This window comes from Nycticebus coucang, chromosome 9 (assembly GCF_027406575.1).
Source record: "Nycticebus coucang isolate mNycCou1 chromosome 9, mNycCou1.pri, whole genome shotgun sequence".
Lineage (NCBI taxonomy): Eukaryota > Metazoa > Chordata > Mammalia > Primates > Lorisidae > Nycticebus > Nycticebus coucang.
Window position 1 is genome coordinate 90,630,689 of NC_069788.1, and position 26,793 is coordinate 90,657,481.

At 40.3% G+C, this 26,793-nt stretch overlaps 1 protein-coding gene across 10 annotated transcripts in view; it reads right to left on the reverse strand.

The window, feature by feature from the left end:
- Positions 1-790: 790 nt before the first annotated feature.
- UNC79 (unc-79 homolog, NALCN channel complex subunit) overlaps positions 791-26,793 on the reverse strand; it is a 261,375-nt gene continuing 235,372 nt past the window's right edge. For all 10 annotated transcript variants that reach the window (XM_053603363.1, XM_053603359.1, XM_053603354.1 and 7 more), the window contains 8 exons: positions 24,657-24,734; positions 19,892-19,981; positions 17,781-17,956; positions 16,697-16,883; positions 14,818-15,015; positions 12,561-12,638; positions 2,944-2,985; positions 791-1,356 (listed from right to left, as the gene is read on the reverse strand). In XM_053603363.1, coding sequence (XP_053459338.1) covers positions 1,159-1,356; positions 2,944-2,985; positions 12,561-12,638; positions 14,818-15,015; positions 16,697-16,883; positions 17,781-17,956; positions 19,892-19,981; positions 24,657-24,734 — 1,047 coding nt within the window. In that variant the 3' untranslated portion in view covers positions 791-1,158. The remainder of the gene's footprint in view (positions 1,357-2,943; positions 2,986-12,560; positions 12,639-14,817; positions 15,016-16,696; positions 16,884-17,780; positions 17,957-19,891; positions 19,982-24,656; positions 24,735-26,793) is intronic.

The window sequence follows — 26,793 nt, forward strand, 5'->3', positions numbered from 1 at the left end:
AGAATGGACTTCAAACAAGTCACGTATCCCTCTCATCAGATGAACTTACAGGAAGCTTTTCCCTCTTTATACTCGCAGCTTTAGAGGAAGTTAGAAGTCATAAAAGTTTAGAAGAAATGGTTATCAGGAACTAAACTCTAGCTCTATAAACTGATTTTAAAAAACCCCAGGCTCACAAAGATAATAAAAAATGCATTTAATAGCATGTCAATATACAGCTTAAATGTGTATTAAGTCTTGTGTTAGTCAGTGCGTTACAGGGATAAAGAAGAGAAATTTCATTTGGAATGCACAGTCAAATGCTAGGTATAGGTGCCGATAAATCTGGGTGCTTGGACGCTATTAAAATTCCGTTTTATGAAACATCTCTCCAGGTGCAGTGCTCTGTGCCAGTGTGAGCGTCATCTGGTCCAGTATGCAATCTACAGTTTTAAATTGAATTGTATACAAGTATTAACAAAAAGATAAAATTTATTATTCACAAAACTAAAGTGGTTCTCATAAAGCTTACAAGAAAGTACAGCCTAGAACTAATGAGTTGAAAAACTAGTTTTAAAAAGAATCAAACTTACTGGACAAGTTTTGGAAAATGATATTATAAAACAAAGAAAACAATTGGCACAGTTTAACCACCTATTTTCTAAGTGCACTTTGTAATGTTTCCTTGCAAGCTGCCACTTTTCCCAGGAGAATGACCAAAAGCTTCAGTCAGGTGTCACTGGCTTATGGTGACGGTTTTTTTTTTTATTGCATTGCCAAGAGTGGATGTTAAGAAAAAACACTACAAAGGTTTCAAAAACCCTATTTATTCTCTATCATCAAAAATAGCAACAGGGGGACTTATACAACTTTTCTGTGAGTACCCACCAGTCTATTTTTTTTTCTTAAAAAAAATAGAAGTTAGTTAAAGAAAAATGATTTGGTTTTTAAAAAATAATGTAAGGAAACACTTAATCAGATAGCCCAAGGAGTCATCAGAAATATGTGTAGCAAGAAAGCTTCATTTTTGGCCCTCTCTGGCCTTTGCACGTCTTTTACTAAACTAGAAAGAGAATGTACAGTACCAATATGTTCCCCAACCTGCTTGGATCAAATTGTTTTGTTTTTAAACCCATTATTGCTAAACCAGAGTGTTGACACGAGCGCCGAGGAGTCCGCTCATAGAGGATAAAATTGAGAGGCTGCTTCCGAGGACTGGATTTCCACCTGGGCCATTTTGAACTGGGTGCACTGCAGCCACTTGCGGAGAGCCGCCAGGCCAGCACCGCTCTGGCCGGAGCCCGGCGTCCTTAGGCTGTGGTGGTTGACGTTGTTCTGAATAGCCTGGAGGCGAAGCTGGAGTCCCGCAGATAAGTGCTGTTAAGAGAGAGTGAGACAATTTCGTTTTCTTTCTCCCTAGTTTTTAGGGGTAACTCAGGGAGTGTCTGCCTGGGCTGCTTGCTTCTGCAGGCAGGACTTAGCTTGGCTCAAAGACTGAAGAAGGCAAATCTCAAGTTGGGCAACCCTCAGGGCAGGGGTCTGCACTGTTTCTAGAGTCAGCCTGGTCCTGAGCCAGTTGCAACTGACTCGCTGCAGCATCTGGGCTGATATGTAAGCTTGGCCCCCAGAAGCCATCGCCCCACAGGCCCAGTCAGGCGGTCCAGTGCCCGGGCTCTGTACCTTCCATAGGTTCCACTCCTGACTCCTCTATGGGCAACTTTGAGAAGGTTTTTCATTCTGTGTTGGGTTTTCTGATGACAGTTACACTTACACAGTGGGGTTTATCAGGACAAGTGAATGAACAGAGGGTGCTCAGAACAGAACTCAGCACATGAGTGCTCATTGCTTATTACATTTCAATTATTCCCATAATCTCTCTGTTCTCACGCCAGTTTTGTGAGGAAGTCAGGTTGAAAGCTTCTCTTCTGTTCCCAAGCTTTGTACTGAGTTCTGTTGGTCCCCTCTTAGCACTCTGGGCGATGTAAAATCACCAAAGATCAGCATAAGCTGGGAAAGAGGCAACGTGGAAGGCTTCAAGATGGGAGTGCAAGCATCTCACTTTCAAGGGGAAAGTCAATGCTGGCAGGTTTTCAGCAGTGGCCACGCCCCGTGCAGCGACCACAGAGTACCAATGCTGTAACCAGCACCATAGCCTGCCCTTAATCACTCAACAGGGTCTGGGTACCTCTTCCTTCCACTAGCATCCCTCCCCAACTCAGACAAAAACTCCAGCAAGAACGTCTGCATCTCCACCCCCTTCTCCAACATTCCTGGTGCTGTAGACAGGACCAGTTGTGGATGGGTGGGTGGCTGGCTTTCCCCTCATGATATCAAGCCCCAAGAACAGTGCTTACTGGTCATCTAGTACGTTTGCCCTGCAATGACAAAGTGCCACTCAGGAGAGGCCTGGGTTTTGGAAGTACATTCAGTCAGGGTATTTTCCTTCCAGGCTGTGGGGCCCTCTCCAAGTTACCCTTCCTATGGGTCCTACATCTCCTCATATGTAAAATGAGAGATCAGGTTTTTTTCTACCCCAATTCTGTCATTCATTCAATGCTATTCACTCTTAATAAAATTATTCCCATGACAGAAAATCAATCTCAGTGACCAGAAAGTACCACTGGATATGCCTGGGATCAGATCCCATGAGTTTCCTCCAAACGCAGGGTAGCTTTTTGGCCTGTATTCTACCCAGTGGACTTAACCTCCTACAGACTCTGGGCTTCCCCCTCCACCTGCACATCCTTGTCAACAGTGAGCAGCAGGACAGGGACTCCTACACCACCCCCTGCCTGCAGGGCCCTTCCCCAGCCCACAGGGCCTCCTGCATTATCAGCCCTCTGAGGTCAGGAGCAGGTGGTATTCATCCTTCTCCATAATAAGGGGACCATCAACAATGCCTGTGAATGTTATGATCTTCTCTGGAGGAAGATGAGCTTCCAATCAGTCAGGGGGGTGACTTACCTTGATATTTGACTGAATCATTGGCAACCACATAGGTATCAGCTGTGTGAAGAAAGACAGAATCCTTGTTATTACTGGTCTCCATCGCCCCCTCCCCCCACAAAAGCTTCCACTGCTACAAGGGAAACAGGCCACACTGAATCCCTTTCGCATCAACGGATGTGGGCCCCTGCAGAGCTCCCCATTATCAGCAAAATGCCTTTCTGAAGCCAACCCCGCTGGGCTGGTGGCATTTAGAGGTTAATAAGCACCCCATGAGTGCCTGAAACACACACTTTAGAGTAAATGACTGATTGTCTCTTGAAAGCTACCAACCATGGGAAATTAAATGTGTATTTATTTAATTAAATCTTTACTTTCTTGAAATAGAATTTCCTCCGCAGGAGCTTCAGAACTGAGTCTCCAAGTGGAATGGCAATGCAAACTCTATTTGCCCAGAGTCATTAAGGAAATTTCACTGGGCAGTGGTCAGAACACTTCAGTGATTGAAAAAGACACCCCTGCAGTTGCCTGGCTGTGACACGGAAGGTGAAATACAGCAAGATGGAGCCAGGTGTTTGTAGCATGTGGGTGTAAGTCCCTGCTGGGGTGATCTGGGCCTCTGCTGCCTCTCCAATGGGGAGAGGTCACAGGGTGTCCTGGCCCAAATGCCTGCACAAATAGCTCCCTTCACTCTACTTGGGTCTTTCAGCTGCATTCAGTCCTTTAGGACAGAGGCAAATATTCATGGCCTTGTAAATCCAGAAGTTGGAGACAGAGTATGGCCATTCCCAAAGTATATTCCACAGAATTCTAGTCTGGTGAGGTTTTTAAATGGTGGGAGGTGGGGACAGCGTAATCTAATAAATTTGGAAATGCTAATTTCTTTATTTCAGTACCTCTCAGATCTTTAACATGCAAATGCATGTTTCACTCCATTTTCCTTCCAACTCTCTACTCTAACGAAGAAGCAGAGTTGCATGGATTAAATTGTGTCCCCTCAAAATGTATACTGTCATCCTTACTTGCACTGCCTCAGAATGTTAACCTTACCGAGAAATGGGATCGTGAAAGATGTAATTAGTTAAGATGGGGACAGACTGGAGCAAGGCGGGCCCTTAATCCGTAACTGGCATCCTTACATACAAGGTATCCCAAAAGTCTCCTGGAAAATGGCCGTACATAGGGAAAATGGGAAATTGTAGCTAAATGTATCTTTATTTCCAAATTGTAAAATTTTATAAACAGTCAACACAAAGAGAACATTTTATAAATACCTTATAAAATTTTGTAATGAATAGTTCGCCAATAAAGGCACATTTAGCTATAATTTCCTATTTCCCCTATGTCTGGTGATTTTATGGGTGACTTTTGGGACACCCTGTAATAAGATGGGGGATTTGGACACAGACATACACCCAGAGGATACTGTGTGAAAATGAAGGCAGAGACCTTTATGCCAAAGAACACCAGAGGCTTCCAGCAAACCCCCAGAAGCTGGGGGGAAAGGACGGAATAGATGTGCCCTCACAGCCTCAGAAGGAACCAGTTCTGTTGACTTCTAACCTCCAGAACTTTGGGAGAATAAATTTCTGTTGTTTAAGCCACCAGACTGTAATACTTTGTTAGGCGAGTCCTAGGAAACTAATACAGGGTACTCTGAAATCAGAGAAAGTATGAGCAAAGCTCAGAGGTGAGAGTGTGCAGGGAGATGAAGGGTGGGAGGGGGCAGGTGAGGCTGGGGTGTGAGGCTCTTAGGGAAGGCGCGTGAAAAATGAGTGCAGAAAAGCAGAAGCACACAGATGACCCTGATGCCAGATTAGGGCATGTGCATTTTCTTCCAAAGTCACTACCACTTCCAAAGGGGGAGTGCTATTCACTGTGAGCAGAACTGTGCTCCAGAAGGATCACCATGGCAGCCGTCTGCATGTTAGGGTGAGGAAGGACGCAGAGAACGGAGGCAGGGGCCCAGTGCGAAGGCTGCCTCAGTGGCCTAGGTAAGACCAAGGACAGGTGCTCAGGATGGAGAGACAGGCAACCTGTGAGGGTATGAGGATGAGTTTGCTCTTCTGGGTGAGGGAAAGATCAAAGAAGTGACCTTCTAGCCTGGGCGAAGTGACCAGAATCAGAGACTTTTGGGATGAGGACAGTGTCTACATGGCCTCAGGTTCACAGTCAGCCATAGCCAGAGGCTGCTGGTCTCACTGAATTCATAACCATCTCTTTTTTTTTTTTTTTTGGCCGGGGCTAGGTTTGAACCCGCCACCTCTGGCATATGGGACCGGCGCCCTACTCCTTGAGCCACAGGCGCCACCCACATAACCATCTCTTAAAAAGAAACTTGGTGAAGTGATAAATTGTGTTTCTCTCTGTGTTTGTGTTCCCAACACTAAATCTGTCCGTGGTTTTACTTTGGACATCCTGTTGATGTGCATAACTAATTCATTTGACTTCCATTGATGTTTACTCCTAACATCGCTAAGCATAGTGTTTATGTCATAGCCAGCTAACACTCTGTCTCTACCATAAATATTACGTTTAGAAACAGAGATGTAATAAGACTAAAATTCAAAATATCGGAAAATGCCGCCCTCTCCATGCTTCCTACTGTGGGATTATAAAATTGGTGTTGGTAAGGCAACGCTCACTGACCCTTACTGGAACTGGCCCATCTAGACATTCTGAATGAGAAAAAAATAACTAGTCTGTCTCCCACAACAATGTCTGCACAGCAAAAAGCAAGCCCTGGAAGTCTAATGTCTATAAACTTGGTAAATCTTCAACTACTTAATATGGAAGTGGGCCTCATGTGCTTCTTGAGATTTGGGAAACACCAAAACTAACCCCCTGTTAAGAATTTTGAGGGATTTGGGAAGGGAGCATTAAGAACACTGACCCTGGGTGGACAGACACCTTTCACTGGTCTAAGGGTCTGTGTGTGAGGTGAGGTAAGCAAAGGGAAGAGGTGGTTCAGAAAGGAGTATTGTTATTTCCCCCATAGATGTAACATGTGACCACATGATTCTAAAATTACCCGCAGGACCTTCCGATTTGTGATTTACAGATCACATGACTGAGGCATCAGATTAAAGCTCATCATTATGGATAGCATTATATAACTCAGCAGTTATCCTACTTCAGGAATGCTAATTTGACTTATTTAATAACATCCATTTTAGTTCCCTTTAGCTAGTGGCTCCTACAAAGCTGTCAGTAAGAATTAGACGTAATTTATTTCAGGCTCTGTAATGTTATAATAGAGTAAAGTTGGTTGGGCTTTTGTTTCTTTCCCCCGCTCCAGAAACAATATCCAGAAAACTGAAGGATATTTTAAAACATAGGTTGTTTTTCACCAAAATAAAAGTGATAAACTTCCTCTCATCTTGGTTTATGCTACAGAATAAATGGAACTTCCTGTTTAGATGGAGTATGTTCATCTCACCCCTGCCTGTTCCAGCTGTCAAAATTAAAATCAGTGGGGGAAATTTACTCTTTTAGCCAGGATGGAATAACAAAGACCAGATTTACCCTCCTGCCTGGAACAACAGAAAATCCAGACAAACTGTATGCAGCAATGATTTTCAGACACTGTTCATCAGTTGTGCAGGACAGAGATCATTGAGGGAGAGGAAATGAACAAGATGAGCCCTACAATTATTCTAGTTCACTGCCTAGAGAGTTTTCAGGCAGTAGCACAGGGAAGAGGCACCAGGTGAGCCCAGCTGTCTTCCTGAGTTGAGGAGATGTAGCTAGGAGTCCAGGGAGGCCAAGGTGGCTAGAGTTTACAAGGTAGAATACTGGACAGGAAAAAACTGCAGACAGAGAACTCCAAAGACCTGGATGGGGTTTCCCTTGAGTCTTCAGCTGAATACTGACTACACACAGGGAAAACAGAACAAAACAAAACAAAAAACTATCCAACATTGAAGAAGAAAAACTTTAAAATATTAGAAGGAAAATCCTTGGTGATCACATAGGACCAAGAATAATTTATGTTCCTATTAGTCAGAGTGAAAAGATCTTGTAATTCATAGAACACCAGAGAATATTCATAAGTATGGTGGTATTAGCCCTAGAAAAAGTGCTGCTCCAATCCCCCCCCAACAAAGCTTAAATGTTAACTTCAAAAGGACAAAAATATTTGTAAGTAATGTAACTATGTCACAAAACATAACTCAAGAATATTGACATGAATACAAAAATAGCACCCAAGAAAGTCAGATTCACAATGTCTAGAATCCAATGAAAAGTTACCAAGATGCAAAGAGACAGAAAAATGGGACCTATAAATGAGGAGAAAAAAATCAATTAATGGGAAAAACGTGAACACAGGTAACAGAATTAGTTAGGACTAATTAGGACAAGGACATTAAGGCAGTCATTATAACTATATTAAATATTGTCAACAAGGTGAAAGAAAGATTGAGCATGTTGAGTACAGGCACTGGGGGCAAGAGATGATTGCAAGAGGGACTTTACCTAACAATTGCAATCAGTGTAACCTGGCTTATTGTACCCTCAATGAATCCCCAACAATAAAAAAAAAAAAAAGAAAAGAAAAGAAAAAGAAACAATGGATACTTTTCCAAATCTAATGAAAACTATAAATCTAAAGATCCAAGAAGCTCACCAAAACCAAGCACAAGAAATAGGACAAAAAGTGTATCAGGGCATATCGTCATCAAATTGGTTATCAGCATGGCAAAGACAAAACCTTCAAAGCAGCCAGAGAAAAAGACACATCAGATACAGATGAAAAAAGATGAGAATGACAGAGATTTCTTGTTGGAGACAGTGTAAGCAAAAAGACAGTGGAGAAGCAACGTCTTCACATTACTGGGAAAAAATAATAATAAGAAAAAAAAACCCCACCCAAACTGTCAATCTAGAATTCAATACCCAATGAAATTATCTTTCAAAAATGAAGGAAAAATAAGGTCCTTCTGAAACATATAAAAGCTAAAACAACCACCCTCCAATCAACACAGGAAAAGTTAAAGAAACTCCTTTAGGCAGAAAGAAGAAAAGGTAACACATGGAAGTTTAGAGCTCTAGAATGGAATGAAGAGCATGGAAAACGAAAATATAAATGAATATAAAACACATTTAAAATCTAAGAGATAACTGTTTAAAGCAAAAATAGTAATGCTATATGGTTTGCTTTGTAACAGGAGTATCAGACCTTTTTTTTTTTTTTTCTGGCACACATTAGAAGAATAAGAGCTGTCTTGAAGCACACATAATCCCCAACAATAAAAAAAAAAAAATACTTAAAAAAAAAAAGATTAAAAATCAAGTCTAACTTTTAACAGGTTTTCTTTTAAATAATGGGTCCAATTCAACAGGGATACAAAGAGTTCAAATCCTAGAAATATATGGCTCTACTTATACAATGGAAAAAAAAAATACAAACACTAATGAAAGCGGATTAGCAAAAAAAAAAAAAAAAAAAGTCCATGCACACTTTTTGTGATATTGACACCACAGATAAGCAAAAGAAAGTTCTCATAATTTAGCCTGCAGCCCGCAGGCTGGGGGTTGGTCGCCCAGTTTTGTAATACATAGAGAAGGATCTCAGGCACGGTGAGATCCTGTAATCCTGTAATCCTGTAATCCTCATGCCTGTAATCCTAGCTCTTTGGGAAGTTAAGACAGGAGGATCACTGAGGCCAGGAGTTTGAGACCAACCTGGGTAGAAACCAACACGGTGAGGCCCTCTCCCCACCAAAAAAAAAAAAAAAATTAGGCATGGTGGCAAGAACTTGTGGTCCCAGCTACTTAGGAGACTGAGGCAGGAGGATCATGTAAACCCAAGAGTTTGAGGTTGCAGTGAGCAATGATCATGCCACTGCAATTCAGCCTGAACAACAGAGCAAGACCTCATCTCCACCAAAAAAAAAAAGCAAATTGAACTCAGCAAGATATAAAAAGGATCATACATGGCCAATATGATTTATCTCAGGAATATAGATTGTTTTAACAGTCAAAAATTAGTTAATGGAGCTCACCATATTAATAGTCAAAAAATAGGTACAGAATAAGCATTTGAAAATCAACATCCATTCCTGATAAAAATTTCTAGCAAACTAGGAATAGGAGAGAGCCCTATTCAATCTGATAAAGGTTACCTGTGAAAAACTAACAGTTAACATTTATATTTAACAATGAAAGACTGAATGCTTTCTTCCTAGGATCGGGAATAAAGTGGTTTCCTGCTCTCACCATTTCTGTTTAACTTGTACTAGAAGATCTATCCAGAACAATGAAATAAGAAAAGGAAACAAAAGGCACAAAGATCAAAAAGGAGGAGATAAAAATGTCCTTATTTGCACATGACATGATTATCCATATAGATGAAGTCAACAAAAAACTACTTAGAATGAATAAATAAGTTTAATAAGTTGTAGGGTAGGGCTCGGCACCCATAGCTCAGTGGTTAGGGTGCCAACCACATACGCCACGGCAAGCGGGTTCAAACCCAGCCCCGGCCTGCTAAACGACAATGACAATGGCAACAAAAAAAAATAGCTGGGCGTTTGTGGAAGGTGCCTGTAGTCCCAGCTACTTGGGAGGCTGAGACAAGAGAACGGCTTAAGCTCAACAGTTTGAGGCTGCTTTGAGCTATGATGCCATAGCACTCTACCGAGGGCGAAAAAATGAGACTCTGTCTCAAAAAAAATAAATAAATAAAATAAGTTGCAGGGTAGAAGATTAATACAAAAGCAGTTGTATTCCTAAATATTATTAATGACCAATCAGAAATATAAATGTAAAAAACCTACTATTTACAATAGCATGAAAATATGATACTCTGAGGAATAAACATACAATTGCACTAGGCTTATACATGGAAAACCACAAAATATTGCTGAGAAAATTTAAAGGAGATGTAAATAAATAGAAAGATCTATCATATTCATCAATCAGAACATTCAATATCATTAAGATCTCAATTCTCCCTACCCTGACTGATAGATTCAATGCAATCTCAATAAAATTCTCAGTAACCTTTTTGTAGAAATTGGCAATCTGATTTTAAAATTTATCTAGAAATACAAAGGACTTAGAATAGATAAACCATCTTCAAAAAAGATGAATGAAATAATAAGACTAACGGGACCTGATTTCAAGGCATATTATAAAGCTATAGTAATCTAGACAGTGTGATATAAAGCTAGGCAAAGAGATCAATGAAAATAGAATGAGAATCCAGAAATAGCACCATACATATAGGGTCAACTGATTTTTGATAAAAGTACAAAGGTAATTTGATGGAGAAAGGATAGTATTTTTAACAATGATGCTGGAGTAACTGGATATTCACACCTCATGCCATGTACAAAAGTTAACTCAAAATGGATTACAGATATAAACTAATACCCAGATGAACATAGAAAATATAGGTAGCACCTAAAATAAAACAAAAAGCAAACTATGAGCTTGGATTAGGCACAGCTTTTTTTGTTTAAGAGATAAGGTCTTACTATAATGTCCAGGGCTGATCTTGAACTCCTAGACGCAAGCAATCCTCCCACCTTCGCCTCCCAAGAGTAGCTGGGACTACAGACATGTGTACCATGCCCAGCTCAGGCAAAGATATTTTTAAAATACAAGATAAAAAATATGATCCATAAAGAAAAATTTGGTAAATAGTACTTCATCAAAATTAAGAACTTTTTCCCTTCACAAGACTCCCTGAAAACAATGAAAAGACAAACCACAGACAAAACTTTTGCAAATCACATATCTGATAAAGGACTTGTATCTCAAAATGCAACAATCAGGGAAAAATACCCAACCCAATAAAAAATTGGCAAATAATTTTAACAGACATTTCACCAACCAGATACATGGATAGCAAATAACCACATGAAAACATGTTTAACATCATTTGCAAACAGGAAAACTAAAATCATACCAAGATACCCATATACAACTCTTAGAATAATTAATGTTAAATACCAACTATATCAAGTATTGACAAGGGCGTGGAAGAACTAGAGCACTCATATTCTGCTAGTGTGAGTGCAACAGTGTACAACCACTTTGGAAACAGTTGGCCAATTTTTTAAAAGGTAAATATGTACATATAGCCCAGACATTCCACTCCTAGGTATTTATTCAATCAACATACACGAAAATATATATGCATACAAATAATTCTTCATGAATATTCATAGAGTTTTATTTGTAATAGCTCCAAATTGGAAACACCCCAGATGTCCATCAATTGATGAATGGATAAATAAAATGTGGTCATATTCATACAACAGATTATGAGTCAGAAATAAAAAGCAGTGGTCTACTGATAACATCCAACAACATACTCTCAATATCATTATTATGAGTGAAACAAGGCAAACAAAAATAAGCAGCGTATGAATCCAGTTGTAGAAAATTCTGGAAGGTGCAAACTAATAGGGACAGAAAGCAGATCCATAGTTGCCTGGGGACAGGGAGATGGACACAGGAAAAGGTGTAATAGAAGGATTATAAATACATACAAGAACACTTCTAGAGGTAATGAATGTATTCATTTATCTTGATGGTGGTGACGGTTTCATGGGTGTAAGTCAAGACTTACTCCAACTCTACATTTTAAATATATACAGTTTACCAAATGTAAATTATACTTCAATAAAGCTATAAAAAATAAAATCATGTATGATCATCCCGTTGTCAGCCTAAGATCCCTCTCATAGTGTCAACTTTTGCTCCATTGAGCTAAATATGATCTATCGATCCCATTTGAACCAATGAGCTTGCCCTGTTCCGGGAACCGTCAAGTGTTCCCTGAAAATGGTTGCTTTTCTTCAGCATAGTGTGAGTTAACAGGACAAATGTCCTTTACTGAAGAGTGGAGTTAAGAAGGGGTGAAATATTAGAAGATTTCAAACGGATGCACTCTGGTGGTGGCAGGGCAGGTGACGGTCAGGATAATAGAATAGAGAAGTGAAAGACAAAGGAGGAAGAGGTACAAGAAGAGGAAAGAGGCAAAGAAGTGGAATGAGAGGAAAGAAAGGGAGGAAAGAAAGAGGGGAAAGGGGCGATGGAAAGATAAAGGGAGTGAGAGGCCAAGTTCTGTTCTGCTCTTTTATTTCTTACCACACTTTTCTGTTGCTGATGTCCCTGGGCAGATGACAAATGCTTAAATCACTTTTATACACGACATAATGATTTTAAATAATATTATTTGGAAGTAGATTAATTTATCTTAGAGAAAAGTGCCAGCTACTATGTCAGACTATGCTCCCTTGCTTTTCTGGATATCTTTTGCAAGGTGAGGTACCACCAATTGATTTTAAATTGTACACTATAACTTTACAGATACTCTGTATTACTATTGGGTCATTTTCACAACAGTGTTCCCAGGAATATTTTAATTAGGTGAGCTACATGCTATCATGGTCTGGCATATTTAATCCAGGTAGAGTTGGTCCCAGTGGGAGAGGAAGAGCAAAATTAACACAGTAACCATTTGGTAAAAGGTTGCCATGGGATCCTGAATCCTCCATCCCCAATTCTGAATGTTAAAGTTGAATCGGTTTATTTTTCTCTTTACAAAGTACATTCAAAATAAATCCACATTTATTTTGAGCAGTAAGAAATGGTTGATAAAAACCGTAAGATTTTCCTACCTTGACAAAAATGGTTGAATTGCATTCTTGCAATGCCTCCATTAAACTAATCACATGGAGACACACCATTTCTACCATCTGAAACAACAAACATGAAAGTCAACTCCATTCTCAATGATACGGAAATCCTGCAATAAACAGTCATCACACAAGACTGATGTCCAGCGCCCATGAGGTGTTTCTGCATAGTGATCCATAGGGGACCACGGGGAGTGGTGCTCATTCACCCCTAAAACTTCAAATCAGAAAAAGAACTTTAGAAAGCTGTAGAGGTTTTGTAACTGTCACGCCTTCCTCCCTCGAGTCTGGGCTGCCAAAGGAACTCAGGCATCGACCTCACTTATCTGCCCTGCGCTGTGACTCACACCAGAAGATAAATGGCTTCTGTTCCTGCATTTTCAACTACCGAACTACTTGGGCTTAGGTTCTTTTCTGTCTTGATCCTTTCTCCACAGTTTCCTCAGGGGAGTGGCTGTTTAAATTATTGCAGATCTGCCTCTGAGGCTTTATTTTCTGTGGAACAAAGTAGCCACCCTATAACACTCTAAAAGTCCAGTAGAGATCATATCCCTCATTGGAAATTCCTAAGGCTGGATATTAAACATGCTGGGGGGGGGGGTTGTTATCGCACAGGCTTATCATGTTTAACAAAATTTTCAGAATAAAATTCGTACAAATTCATTGGTAACATCATTTGTACCAAATTCATTTGTCATATCTGAATATCAAGAGTAACTTTGAGAAGTACTATTGGTATCAAAAAACTAATGATGATAGAAGGAAAATTTTAACCTCTCGCGTCAAGTTTACGATACCATCATTGTCTGTAAAATAACCGAATAGAATCCTTGATCTCTGAATTCCCCTTTAGTCCTAGAATCTGTGACCCTATAAAAGCAATTATTTCCATGCCAGCCAGAACTATTTACAAACCTTAAAATTTTCACATAAGTTTCCTTTCAATTGAACTAAAACATCTCTCTCCATATAAAATTGCCTTATAACATCTGCTTCTCTAAAGAAAAGAAAGTGTTTCCCAAAGGAAATATACAGGGAGGCCATAAAGTGTGTGTAAAATTGCACACAAACTCTATGGCCACCCTGTGTAATCCCTTTTCCAATTAGAACTAAAAGAGAATATTTCTTAGACTAATATTCAATCAATTAGAAAACCATTTCCTGAATGCCTTTCATGGACAGTGCAGGGCTGGGTTTCTGGGCATAATAGAATCATATTACAGTGTTCTCCTAGCTCTCTTGCTGCTCACAGAAGGAGCTTTGCAAGAACTCTGATGGTGGCCCCACAGTGGAGACACTAGCTGCAGCTCTCCCAGCTGAGAACCCCCTCTGAAACCCCCACCTCCCTTGTAAATCTCTTCCATACTCCCTCTAATCTTGACTCTGTGAAGAATAATCCAAGCTTGCTCAATGAAGGGGGCTCAGGCTGACACACACCCTCTAACAAGGCTTGGATCAACCCCTCTCTTGGTGAGCCATCTACACTAAAATGGGACAGTATTTCAAGACTGGGGAGCGTAGGTCCTAATAGGCCAATGAAAAAGGTGAGGCACTTTTCAGGTTTTGAGCCCTGAGTGGAAGGAACCCCTGTGGTCAGACTGCCTTAAACTACCTTAACTAGATGAGCTAATGACTAAAGTTTTTGCCAAATTGCTTTGGAATCCAAAGATAATAGGAATCTCATTCCTAAAGCTCTGACTTTGTAGCACGAAAATAGCACTTAAATGTAGAAATTTCACATAAAATTCATCTGGCTTTAGAGGCAGAAAAAGTAAAAATTGTTTTTACTAAATGTACTTGTGTTGCTTTTTGGTTTTTTTTTTTTTTTTTTTTTTGGTTTTTGAGGTTTTTATTACATGTATAAGGCACAGCATAATGTTTTGATATGTTTATACAATGTGGAATGGCCAAATTGAGCTATTTAATGTATGTGTTACTGCAAATAATTTTTGTGTGGTGAGAACACTTAAAATCCACTTTCAGCAATTTTCAAGTATACAATACATTGAGATTAACTGTAGCCAGTATGACATACTATAGATCTCTTGAACTGTTATTTGCTTCGGTGTTAATCAAAACTCGTATGCAAATAGAATATCCAGTTTATAACTTAACAAATCTCCGATCCACTGACAGACTCTTACAACTGAGATCTATAAGAACAAGTGGCCTGAGGACTAGGAGTGGTCTAGGCATGTTGAGATTCCGTCCCAGAGGGGCATCTTCTCCACGAACTCACCACTTTGTTGTGGGCCATTAGCTGAAGGATGCTGGGTGTCACCCTACTCCAAAATTCTAATGCTGTCAGTATGGCCGTGAAGCTGAATTCGTTCTGATTTTGGACATTTGTAGCTACAGCACTTTGCTCGCAATACACTGTCCAGAGCTGAGCAAAGACGAAGGCGTGGAAGAGAGCGCACATATGCAGCACGGAGGTCTGAAAGGGAAGAAGACAGTGTCACTGCACGCTGGTGCGCTGTGGCCCTCCACGGAGCTCGCCCCACATGGCTTTGGCCTTGCCAGGGAGCACAGCCAAAGCACAAAGGAGTCATCTCAGAGTTACAAACTTGTGATTCATCACCTTGAAACAATCTGCTCCTCACTGAGTCAGTGGGTGTGTGCTCAGAGAACAAAGCATCTTCTTGAAGACGGGACACCTTAATTTGTAGAATAAATCTGCCCACCCTCTCGCCCTTTAATGAAAAGGACATCCCCATCTCTATACTAGATCAGGGAGAATAATTTTGTACCATAAAATGGAGATAACTATAGCATCTTCCAAGTGTTGAGTCAGGGATACTGGACCCACTGCCTCGCCCTTAACAATGGCAGCAGAGGCAGCAGAGACAGTATTCCTAGTAGCAGGCACATATTGAGTGAGCACCAACAACAGGCCAAGACATGCTGAAGACTTTTCATAGATCACTTCCGCAATCCTCAAATCGTTCCCTCATCTGTTTTACAGATGAAAACCTGAAGCTCAGAGCACTTTAAATAACTTTGTCAAGTTCACAAAATCACAAGTACTGTAGTTAGGAATCAAACACAGATGTGGGTTGAAAGAGTAGTAACTGCCCAATTCCTTTCACAAACATCATTCAGGTCATTCAGACAGAGGCTCTATTTTATCACATAGCCCACATAGTCACCTAGCCTTGGCCTAAATCTCAGCTGTCCCCAAACCCACTGTGACCTCCCAGAATTTGCCTAAGCTCTGGGAAGGGCCCTTGGCTCCTTGGAGTTGATTAGTATCAACGTGTCACAGAGGCTCACGACTGATGCCTGCCTTGGGTTCACTTTATTCCCTTAAGCACATCATCTTGTCTCTACAATTTACAAAGTTCCACTGGGTAGGTGATTCCAGAGTGTACTTTAGTGAGTTCCCAACTGCCCTTCTTATTTTCATTTTGTATCTTTTTTTTTTTTTGTAGAGACAGAGTCTCACTTTATGGCCCTTGGTAGAGTGCTGTGGCCTCACACAGCTCACAGCAACCTCCAACTCCTGGGCTTAAGCGATTCTCTTGCCTCAGCCTCCCGAGTAGCTGGGACTACAGGCGCCCGCCACAATGCCCGGCTATTTTTTGGTTGCAGTTTGGCCGGGGCTGGGTTTGAACCCGCCACCCTCGGTATATGGGGCTGGCGCACTGCTCACTGAGCCACAGGCGCCACCCTTCATTTTGTATCTTTATGTATCCTCCAGAAACTTGAGTTAAAAAAACTTGAGTTAAAAAGATAGCCCAGGAGAAACGAGATACAGAATAAATTTTCCTCCATTTTGCCTTTGGGCCTAAAAACTGATCATGGAATTTTGATTGTATTACTAGCCTTTTATTTCTCTTCATCATTTTGAGATAGAAATGCCTAGGAAGCCAACTCTTCTGGCCTCCATAATTTATCTTCATAAAAGTAAGCCCAAAAACAACTTAGGGGGGAGACAAAGATAGTCTGGGAATTTAAACAACTTTAAATGAGGCATTAGCACAAAGTTGCTTCCCTAACATCCACAGGAGGGCAAGTGATAAGATGCATTTTCTTCTCCGAAGAAACAAAATTGGCCGATAAGGGTTTCCATTAGCAATTTTAATGCATATGGTCTTAATCTTGCAGAAATTACTTACCTTTGATTGCTCTGGAAATCCAATCAGGATAACAATAAGATGGTCTGCAATATGGGAACCTGCGTCCAGAGGTATGGGGAGGCAGGGAGAGGAGGCATTTGGACACACTGCATTGTGAGTGAGGGAACCCAGAAGCAGCCATGACAACAGACGGATGTGGGAGACACACTCGATGAATTCTTTAGGTCTATTAGAGAAGAAGGAAGTGATAAAGGTGATTTTTATGCTTTCCGTTTCTTGGGGTACATGACAAATGCTTATTGAAGGAAGAGATTAAAAGTGTGGTTTTACAGACGATCACATAAAATAAAACACCAAGGCAATAGAGTGTCAACCAAATGATGTATCTGTTTTTCTTGCTTTCTACTCTAATCTTGGATCTTAGCTTTTTGAGCCAAGAGCAGCCTTTGGTGACACAGGATTAAATAGCATTCTTCCCCTGACCTGGCTGCCTTTCTGACTCGCTTCTTGTTTTAAACTCTTTCCTCACCTGTCATTAGAAAGTTCTCTGACATCCCCACTAGAGTGAAGGGAGGGAGGAGGAGACACAGCAGAGCGGCTGGTTTTCCTGCTCCCCAGTCATTGTCTCCTGTCCCCCACCTTTTCCCTGCCCAGGAAGGCCAACTATGCCAAAGGGCGGTGCTCAGGCCTGCCTTGAGTTCCCAAATGAACAAGCCCACATGTGCTTCTCTCTTTTTCTATTTCACCCCTGCTACAGCTTGTGTTCCAGCTATAAACTAAGCTGCTTGAAGACAGGGTGGTGTAAGTGCTCAGTATATACCTACCAATGTATTCAAATAGTTAAACGGGCAGTTCTAAGCTCTAAGATTTTATCATCCACTAGGATGACTGAGGGTTTCACAGGAGGGCAAGTTTGTTTTACCTGCAGCCTGTCACAGAGTGCTCTGGGTGAGCAGGAACCTTAGAAATCAAGATGGGCCTTGACTTCCATCTTCCTAAAACAAATCATATTCCACTCTCATATATCATCAATGCACTCATTAGGTCTAGCTGAGCCCCAGGAAGTTCACGGACATCTTCTGCCTCATTTAACCTCATTCCTGGAATAAGAGAGGGGTCTTACCCTTGCTGCATTGCAGAAGGGGGATGATAGAGCCAGGGCAGATATCGGATCACAGCTTTGTTATCTCTGTGGTTGCCTCGGGAGATTTCCATGGCTGCGATCTGAGCCAGCCCAACTTTGAGGTGCCCACCAAACGTATCTTCATGCAGAGGCTGAGAACATGTCTTCATGTGGCTCTGCAAAACCAAATGGCACTTTGAAACTTTGGAAGACACCAGGAAACCTTCCAGGCTACAGGAGAAAATAATCAGGTTTTTCCACCCCTCCTGTCACCATTCCAAGCACACGATCTGCTTAAACTTCTTTAGTGGCTTCCCATTGTTCTTAGGTTGGGGGGTGGTCCCTGGCATGGCCTACAAAGCCAAGAATTATGTGGCTGCTGCCAACCTCTGCATCTTACCCTTTCATCCCATGGCACCAGCCTCACCGGCTCTCTGTGGTCCCTTACACCACTGTTCCTCTGTCTGAAATAACTGTTCCTGCCTCTCTGTCTAATCATTCTGATTTTAGCTTAAATGTCACTTCCTACAGAAGCTTTCCCTGACCTCCCTGGCTAGGTTCATACTGCTATCTACCTCTTCTTTAGAGCAATCGTGAGATATATTTTTTCTCTAGTTTGTTTGAAATGTTCATTAAATTTGGCCTCCCCTACCACACTTGAAGGTAAACGAGGGCAGCTACTATGTCTGTGTATGCTCATCACAGCCTCCCCAATGCCTGCAATAGTACCAGGGACATTATTGGAAGGGAAATATTTTTGGAAGTAGTTTTAGAAAGATTTCATTGCTCAGGGTGGATTAGTGAGAAGAGTGCAGAACTAGGAAATCAGACCTAGGTTTTAGACTGAGTTCTGTCCTAGTTAGTCACGTGGCCTTGGATAAGCCACCTGCCACTTCCTGATATGTAAAATCAGAGGATTAGATTATGTCTGTAGTTCCCAATCTTTTGATCATCATGGATTCTTCTTACTAATTTTTGACAGTGTCTGCAAAACAAGCCAAAAATGTTTAGGTAATAATTGTTCCCTCTTCTCATACATTAAAGTCATTTAAGTGTATGTTGGCAACCAGATTCAGCAATTAGTAACCAGCATATAAGCAAATAAAAGGGGAGCTTATTTAGAAATGACTGGGTTTAGATATTGCAAGAATAGTAAGTATAAATTTTGATTCTACTTTCCACCTAAAAACACTTTGATCATCTGAGCACAGTCTAGAAACATTTCAGTGATGAAACCACCATATTCTTAGCTGATGAACTTCTGGGATCACCAGGTTTCTGTTTATCAAGAAGGAATCATTTAGTGCTAGACTGCAATCTGGCTGTCTCTTGGACCACGTTTGGATTCTCTTCTACCATCTGGCCAGGGCCTTGCTCAAATTTCTCAAACTATTAATGTTTTAGCTCCCTAGTTGAATAATGGCAAGGGAATGAACCTGCATCAGCAATTCATTCCATCCTGAAAAACAATCAATAAACTCAGCGACTTCACTGGAATTTTGTCCATAAGCAAATTCAATTTTTTTCTATCCCCTTTTAATTATTTTCTTAAAGAAGACAGCATCAATGCAGATAAAAATAATAAATGGTTATGTCTACATAATGTGTTACAGTTAGTGAAAGTCTCTTCACATACATTATTTTCTATCAAACCTTGTAACAGGCAAGGTGAGTAGGATAAAACTTGTTCTTCAAATGGGGAAACTGAGGCTCAAAGTATAGAATTAAATTCTGCTACGTGTGTGGTATGGTGAAAAGAGAATGACCTGGAGTCACAACAGTCTTAGGCTCGACCTTGTCACTTAGTAGCAGTGTGATCTTGAGCAAAGCACTACACTATCCCAAGCCCTTAGTTTCTACATTTGTCAAATGTGGATTCTTATTAAGGGCATTTTGAGAACTGAATAAACGGCATGGGAGTGTCCTTTCCTTTTTTCTTTCCCTCTTTGCAAAGGCAGCTCCTGGTTCTTTAGATCCCCAAGATACAGGCTCATTCAGTAGTACCCCAACTGCCTCCCCAGGTAGCAATACATTCCCCCCATGGTATGCTTCCTTCTCTAAAACATCAGTGTTTTGAGAATGAACAGAGGAGCAGACGGAAGCCAACCCACCTTCAGTTTGGTCAGCGTGTGCATGTCGGCCATGAAATCCAGCACTTCGCTGATGTATTGCCGGACACACTCCATTGCCGCAGTCCCACACTGAAACAAAAGGACACAGCTGGGTCACAGCTCCATCTTTACTCTGCCTGCAATGATTGTCTCGCTCTGGTTTCATGCTGCTTACTAATGAGTTGTTTCGTTCTCTGAATTTTTCTGACTCACTCCATTACTCTCAGCACTGTGGTTGTCTGCCCACGGTGTGGACAAAAACTGAGAGAAACAGGGTGAAATGCTTTTACCCACTGGGTAATTGAACTGATTGTTGTTTGCTTGTTTTTAAACTGGTTTGTAGTCAAAGATTCAGCCTATATAATTCCATTAGTATGAGTCCCTATGACATGAATTGCCCCCAAACTACAGGAGCACATTTATCACTCTAGGGAGGTCTTAGATACCCTAAGATATATGCCACCAAATTCTACCACTGGAATCTTGAATCTTTTTCTATCAAAGAAGTATATAAACAAAGATTGTGTTTGTTGAAAGAGTAAAAAGTTCTTATTCAAGTCAAGTCACATGCAAATTAACTTCTTCTACAGAGCAGGTACCCTATTAAATACAGCAATGTATCACTGTCAAGTTCTTGCTAGGGGTAAATAAAAGAAAGAAACGAAATGGTCGTCTTGCCTACATACCACAAGTGCGTCTGGGGAGTTTTGAAGGAAAAGAAAGCAAGCTTGTGTTTTAGGTTATTAAGTGGCCTGAACCTGCTCTCTCGGGGCAATGCAACAAATTTAGGATTATAAGCAAAGCGAAGGAAAATGAACAGGCTGCTACATCAAAGCTGTATAAGAGAACCCACACATCAGGTCTGGACATAATGTGCATCAAAAGCAGGCAGTCTTTGAAGCCATATGAATACTATGCAAAAGGCCATTCTTAGCTTTCTTTAGGAAAATCTGGAACATTACATACTTAACTAGCTCACCCAGTGGCTCGCATTTTCCCATATTCATGTAAATCTGCCCAGCACTGAACTATATCACCTTCTCTCTCTTCTAGAATGTTATGCCTGTCAGTTCTTCTGACAGGATAACAAACAGTAAAATAAGGTCATTGGCATTCTGTCAGAGTGTTTTCCAAGCATTTCATACGTTCTAAGGTTTTCTTGTTTTCATTTAAATCAAGTGAAGGAATTATAAAAGGTTATTGTGGTCCTGCTTTTGAAATATTAATCCTTCAGTGCAAGAAAGGACACCCCCCTCCCCAATTTATTCCATTTTCTCTGACCTTTCACATGTCATGCAAATAGGAGCAGAGACTCTGTTTGTAAATTTCTTGAAAGGGATCTGCTGCTTTCATAGGTAATATTTTATATCATTTCAACTAGGCAAATGTCACCAACAATAATTACTAGGAGCATTATTCAATATTTGTCTTTTAAGTTTGAATCTCAAAAAATCAGAGCAAAGAATTTACTATTAGTAAATACTACTGTTTACTAGTTACTTCTGTCTTAGAGACAGAAAATACATCCAATAAGAGCCTTAAAAATCCCCTGCTTGATCAGAAGCTTAGTGAGCCATCTATACTTACAAAACAAAATATATAATTCCCAAATTTCCAATCCTCCTCCTTTCTTTCTGTTTTTCATTTTTTTTGGCAAAGCATAAGTGTAACCTCAGATGCATGGGTTTTTTTAAAGGAGTCAAACCCTATTTGTTTCAGACGGCATATATTTATTTCAATAGGAAAACAAATGATGAAGGAGCTGAAACCACACTCTAACTTCAAACCCAGGAAGTGAAGCAAATCATATCCAACTCTCCTCAGAAACATTATATCTAATTTTTTTTTTTTTGTAACAGAGTCTCTCTCTGTTGCCCCAGGTAGAGTGTACTGGCATGGTCATAGTTCACTGCAACCTTAAACCTCTGGGTTCAAGCTATCCTCTTGCCTCAGCCTTCCTCTACAGCAGCGGTTCTCAGCCTTCCTAAGGCCATGGCCCTTTAATACAGTTCCTGTGGATCGCGACCCACAGGTTGAGAACCGCTGCTCTACAGGCACCTGCCACAATGCCCAGCTAGTTTTTCTATTTTTAGTAGAGACAGGGTCTCGCTCTTGCTCAGGCAGGTCTAGAACTCCTGAGCTGAAGCAATCCACTGCCTTGGACTCCTGGAATGCTAGAATTGTAAGTGTGAGCCACCATGCCCAGCCCATATCTGATTTTAAAGCTACAATTCTGCAGTCATAAAAGTAACACATGTTCAATGTAGAAAATACAAATTACTAAAAAGAAAAATTAAAATTACCATAATCCTCATTCCTGTCTTCCACCTCTGGGAAAACTACTGTTAATATTTTCTTTCAAGTTTTGTTTTTTTTTTAATGCATGTAACATATAATTTTTACAAGATTGAGATAACTTTTTTCTAATCTGCTTTTTAATTAACCCCATTATAGGCATTTCTCTGAAACCTTGATTTGGGATGCCAGGCACGGTGGCTCATGCCTGTAATCCTAGCATTTGGGAGGCCGAGGCGGGTGGATTGCCTGAGCTCATGGGTTCGAGACCAGCCTGAGCCACAGCGAGACCTGATCTCTAAAAATAGCCAGGTGTTGTCCCAGCTGGCTATTCAAAAGAATCACTTGAGCCCCAGAGTTTGAGGTTGCTGTGAACTGTGATGCCAGGGCACTCTACCAAGGGTGACAAAGTGAGACTTTGTCTCAAAAAAAAAAAAAAGAAAAGAAAAAGAAACCTTGATTTGGTAGCCACATAATAGTCTACCTTATGGATGCAACCTGATGTTGGTGGACATCTGTATCCATACTTATGCTATTTTAAATGATGCTTTAATAAATACACATGTATATAAATATATGTGTATTTATTTTCTTGAATATATGCCTAAAAGAAGATTGTGAAACTGCACTCTAGCAAATGCAGTTGGCTGCACTTGCTACTAGCTGGCTTTACTACCACTCATAGTTTTTTGTTTTGTTTTTTTGAAGACAGGGTCTCAGTCTGTTATCCAGCTAGAGTACAGTGACATCATCATAGCTCACCACAACCTCCAACTCCTGACTCAAGTGATCCTCCTGCTCAGCCTCTCAAGTAGCTAGCACTATAGGTACATGCCACTATGTCCAGCTAATTTTTTTGTCTTGTTATTATTGCCCAGGGTGGTCTCAAACTCCTGGGCTTAAGCAATCCTCCTGCCCCTGCCTTCCATAGTTCTGGGGTTATAAGTATAAGCCACCATGCCCAGCCCATTAGTAGCTTATAAGAATGCTTGTTCACTTTACCATCAATAAGTTTAATCATCAAGAAAAATCCGCTGGGGGAGGGAGAAATAAGAAATAAGGGTACAAAAGTTTCATTTATGCAAAAAATGAGTAAGTCCTAGAGAACTGTGCAGCAGAGTGCCTGAAGTTAACAATATGTTAACAATACTATATGACATACTTGAAAAATTGCTAAGAGGGTACATGCTATGTAAAATGTTCTAATCATTAACTACAATGACTAATAAATAAAGAGGATGGGGGGAAACCTGTGGGGATGGTACATATACTCATGGCATAAATTATGGTGATAATTTTATGGGTATATTATCATCTCTAAATTCATCAAGTCACATACATTAAAGATATACAGCTTTCTGTATGCCATTCACACTTCAGTACAATGATTTTTTAATAAAAATCTGATTTGATAGCCAATTTTAATTTTTATATTTCATATTAATTTACAATTCATTGTTTGCTTAGAGAATAAAAAGTTTAATTTAATCCCTATAAATGTTGCTTTTTTGTTGTTGGCATGTTCATCTTTTACTTACTGATTTCACTAACCCTTTTATATATTAGGAATGTTATTTTTTAGCTAAAAAACACACTTAAGTAGCAAATACTGAGTTTTTAAAAATTAAATAACAAGGACACAGTGAGTGTGCAGCAGAGACCACCTACCTAACCGCTCTGCTCATTTGCCTTTTGCCTTAGTTCAGAACTAAGCCACATTTCCCATCATCCCTTGCAGTTAGATGTGGTCATGTGACTGGGCTCTACCCAGTGGAATATGAGAAGATGAATTATGGACTTCTAGACTTGGCTCATGAAAACCTCATGTGTCATATTCTCTTCTCTTTCTCCAACTACCAGCTGATTGCAGAGGACTGCATGTGATGAAGCATCCATGTGAAAGTTCCACTTCCCCTACCAATCAGAATACCCATTTAAACTGCACATGAGCAAATAAACTTTTGTGTTACATCATTGAGAACTGGGATTTCATCTCATAGCATCTTAAATTACACCATCAAGAACCCTTATAAAAAACATAGTCTAGTAATTCTACTCCAAGAAATTTATTATAAAAAATAGTCTAAGATATAGACAGAATTTTAAGCACAAAAATGTTCATTGCATATTATACTGTATTTGCAGAATACTGAAAATAACTAAAGATCCAACAAAAGGTAATGTTTGCCAATATTATTTTTAATAGATAACATTAACTCAGCACCACACTAACATGCTTTCTATGTATTATCTCACTCCTATCCTTTCCTTATACATTAAACCCTATTATACCCTTTTCTATGGATGATAGAAATCATAGTGATAGGTTAAAATACTTTCATAAAACCATATAGCTAGCAAATAGCAGGTTTTAAACCCTCGTGTGAGTCTAAAGCCTACATTCTTACCACTCTTTGCTCTTTTATATTCTATGAAATATAAAAATGTAGATGATTTGGTCAGAACTTACTCCAGGTACAGAGGCTATCATCTGCTTGCTCAGGATGGTTGACTCAGCTAGTTTCGTTCCAGCATCTGCACAAATAAACTAATAAAAAATGAAAACATAATTATTTTTAAAAGTACTTGGACAGTAATAAGTAATTTATAATTTTATTAACTTGGCATTCATTAGTGTTTACTTGCATGACAATCTACCCTGAATATATCAGCCTTGCTCATCATGATAGTTCATTCCTCTCTGAATCACAGTACTGATACTAATGGACAGATTCTTACTTTTGCCAGATAGTTAAGTGGCACTGAAATGATCCATTCAATCAAGGAAGATATAAAAGATGTTGGCATTGTCAGATTTATCCTGAAGTCATCCTATTTTTATTCTTTAGCACTTTTCAATAGTTACTGTAACCACACATTCTTGGATTATCATGATTTCTATCATTATGCCATAAATTTAAAAGGAAAACAGAAAAACAATCAACCACAGAGTGGATATTCTGCCTGTTTATTCCCCTCCAAGGACCCTCAGCATTTCATCCTTCTCACGCCCACTTCCTCCACACATGCACTCTGGCTGATAATGACACCCACTCCAGCTCTGCACACCCACAGGACTTCTCACATTTCCATTGTAGCAGTCGTCACAATAGACTGCAGTGACCTACAAGTCTATTTCTCAACCTGCTATGAGATCTTGAAGAGCACAGACCTGAGACACCTCATTCTCAGCACTAGCTTAGTGCCTTAGTGCCTTAGGCATCTCAGAGGGGCTCAGCCAGAATTTCTGAAATGGATGGATTTATCACTTATGATTTGAGATCATGATAAAGGATGAGTTTGACAGAATACAATTTCATTTGCTTCGTTACTGATTTGGGTGGATATTTCCAACTTAATGCAATATTCAACTATTTATTAATTGTTTTAGGGAAAATGTTAAACATGAAGTAGAGTTTGCTATAAGCAATTAGTGCCTATTTAATTTCTCTTTCCTGGTCTCTCGTCAGTGGTCCTAACAACTTTGGCATATGAAACTGCTGCTATGCAGAATTCAGAGGCTCCGAAGAAGTGTCTGCACTGATAGCTCCACCTCTTCACTTATCCCATGCATCCTAGAAGACAGAGGGAAGCTGGATGGATAAAGACCACGAGTTCAGCTAGCCAGGCTCAGTCCATATCATACCAGGGAGAAGTAGTAGGAATTGGGGTTGTAGAAAAAAATCTCAAGGAGGCCTGATGGGGAGCTGTGGAAGAAAGGAATAGAAACCAAGCTAATTGGGGGGTCTGAATCTAAGCATTATTAATAGGCAGCAGGTTCTGGCTAACAAAGTAAAGCTCCAAGCCAAAAGGCATCTGAGACCAAGGAGCCCTAGACTTCTAGCTCAGGGACAAGAGTTGGCCTGCAGGTGCGGGTGGTGTGTGGTGAGAGGCCACGAGTAGAGCTTTCCCTGAGAGGCACTTGATAGGAGTGGACCTAGATCTCCACGTTAACATTCTGTTACTTCCATTTGCCTCAAATGCAGTCACAGAAAGCTGAAGAATCTATTTGGCCATTAACTCTGAATCTGGCAAAGAAAATAGCAGCTGGTAACATCCTGGAACACCTAAAATTTTTCCATTATTTAATTTAGGTATGCTTATATTCACTCACCTACCTTACATATATTTCTAATATAAGGAAAAGTGAATGTAATAGTTTTTTAAAAAATATAAAGCTTTTAACTTTGGCCAAAATATGTACATAAAAAAAAATAAAATCTGAAAAATTTGACACAAGTGCACGGTGAAAAGAAGGAATACTTCCAACCCAACCTCCTGGTAGAGTTTGCATGTTTTCCTTTAAAATTCATTTCTAAGCTAGGTGTGGTGGCTCACATCTGTAATCCTGGTACTCTGGGAGGCCAAGGTAGGAGGATCACTTGAGGTCAGGAGTTTGAGACTAGTCTGAGCAAAAGCAAGACCCCTGTCTCTACTGAAAACAGAAAAAAAAAAAAAATAGCTGAGTGTGGTTGCATGAGCCTATAGTCCCAGCTACTTCGGAGGCTGAGGCAGGAGGTTCACTTGAACCCAGGAGTTTGAGGTTGCAGTGAGCTCTGATGATGCCACTGTACTCTAAGCTGGGTACAGAGCAATACTCTATCTCA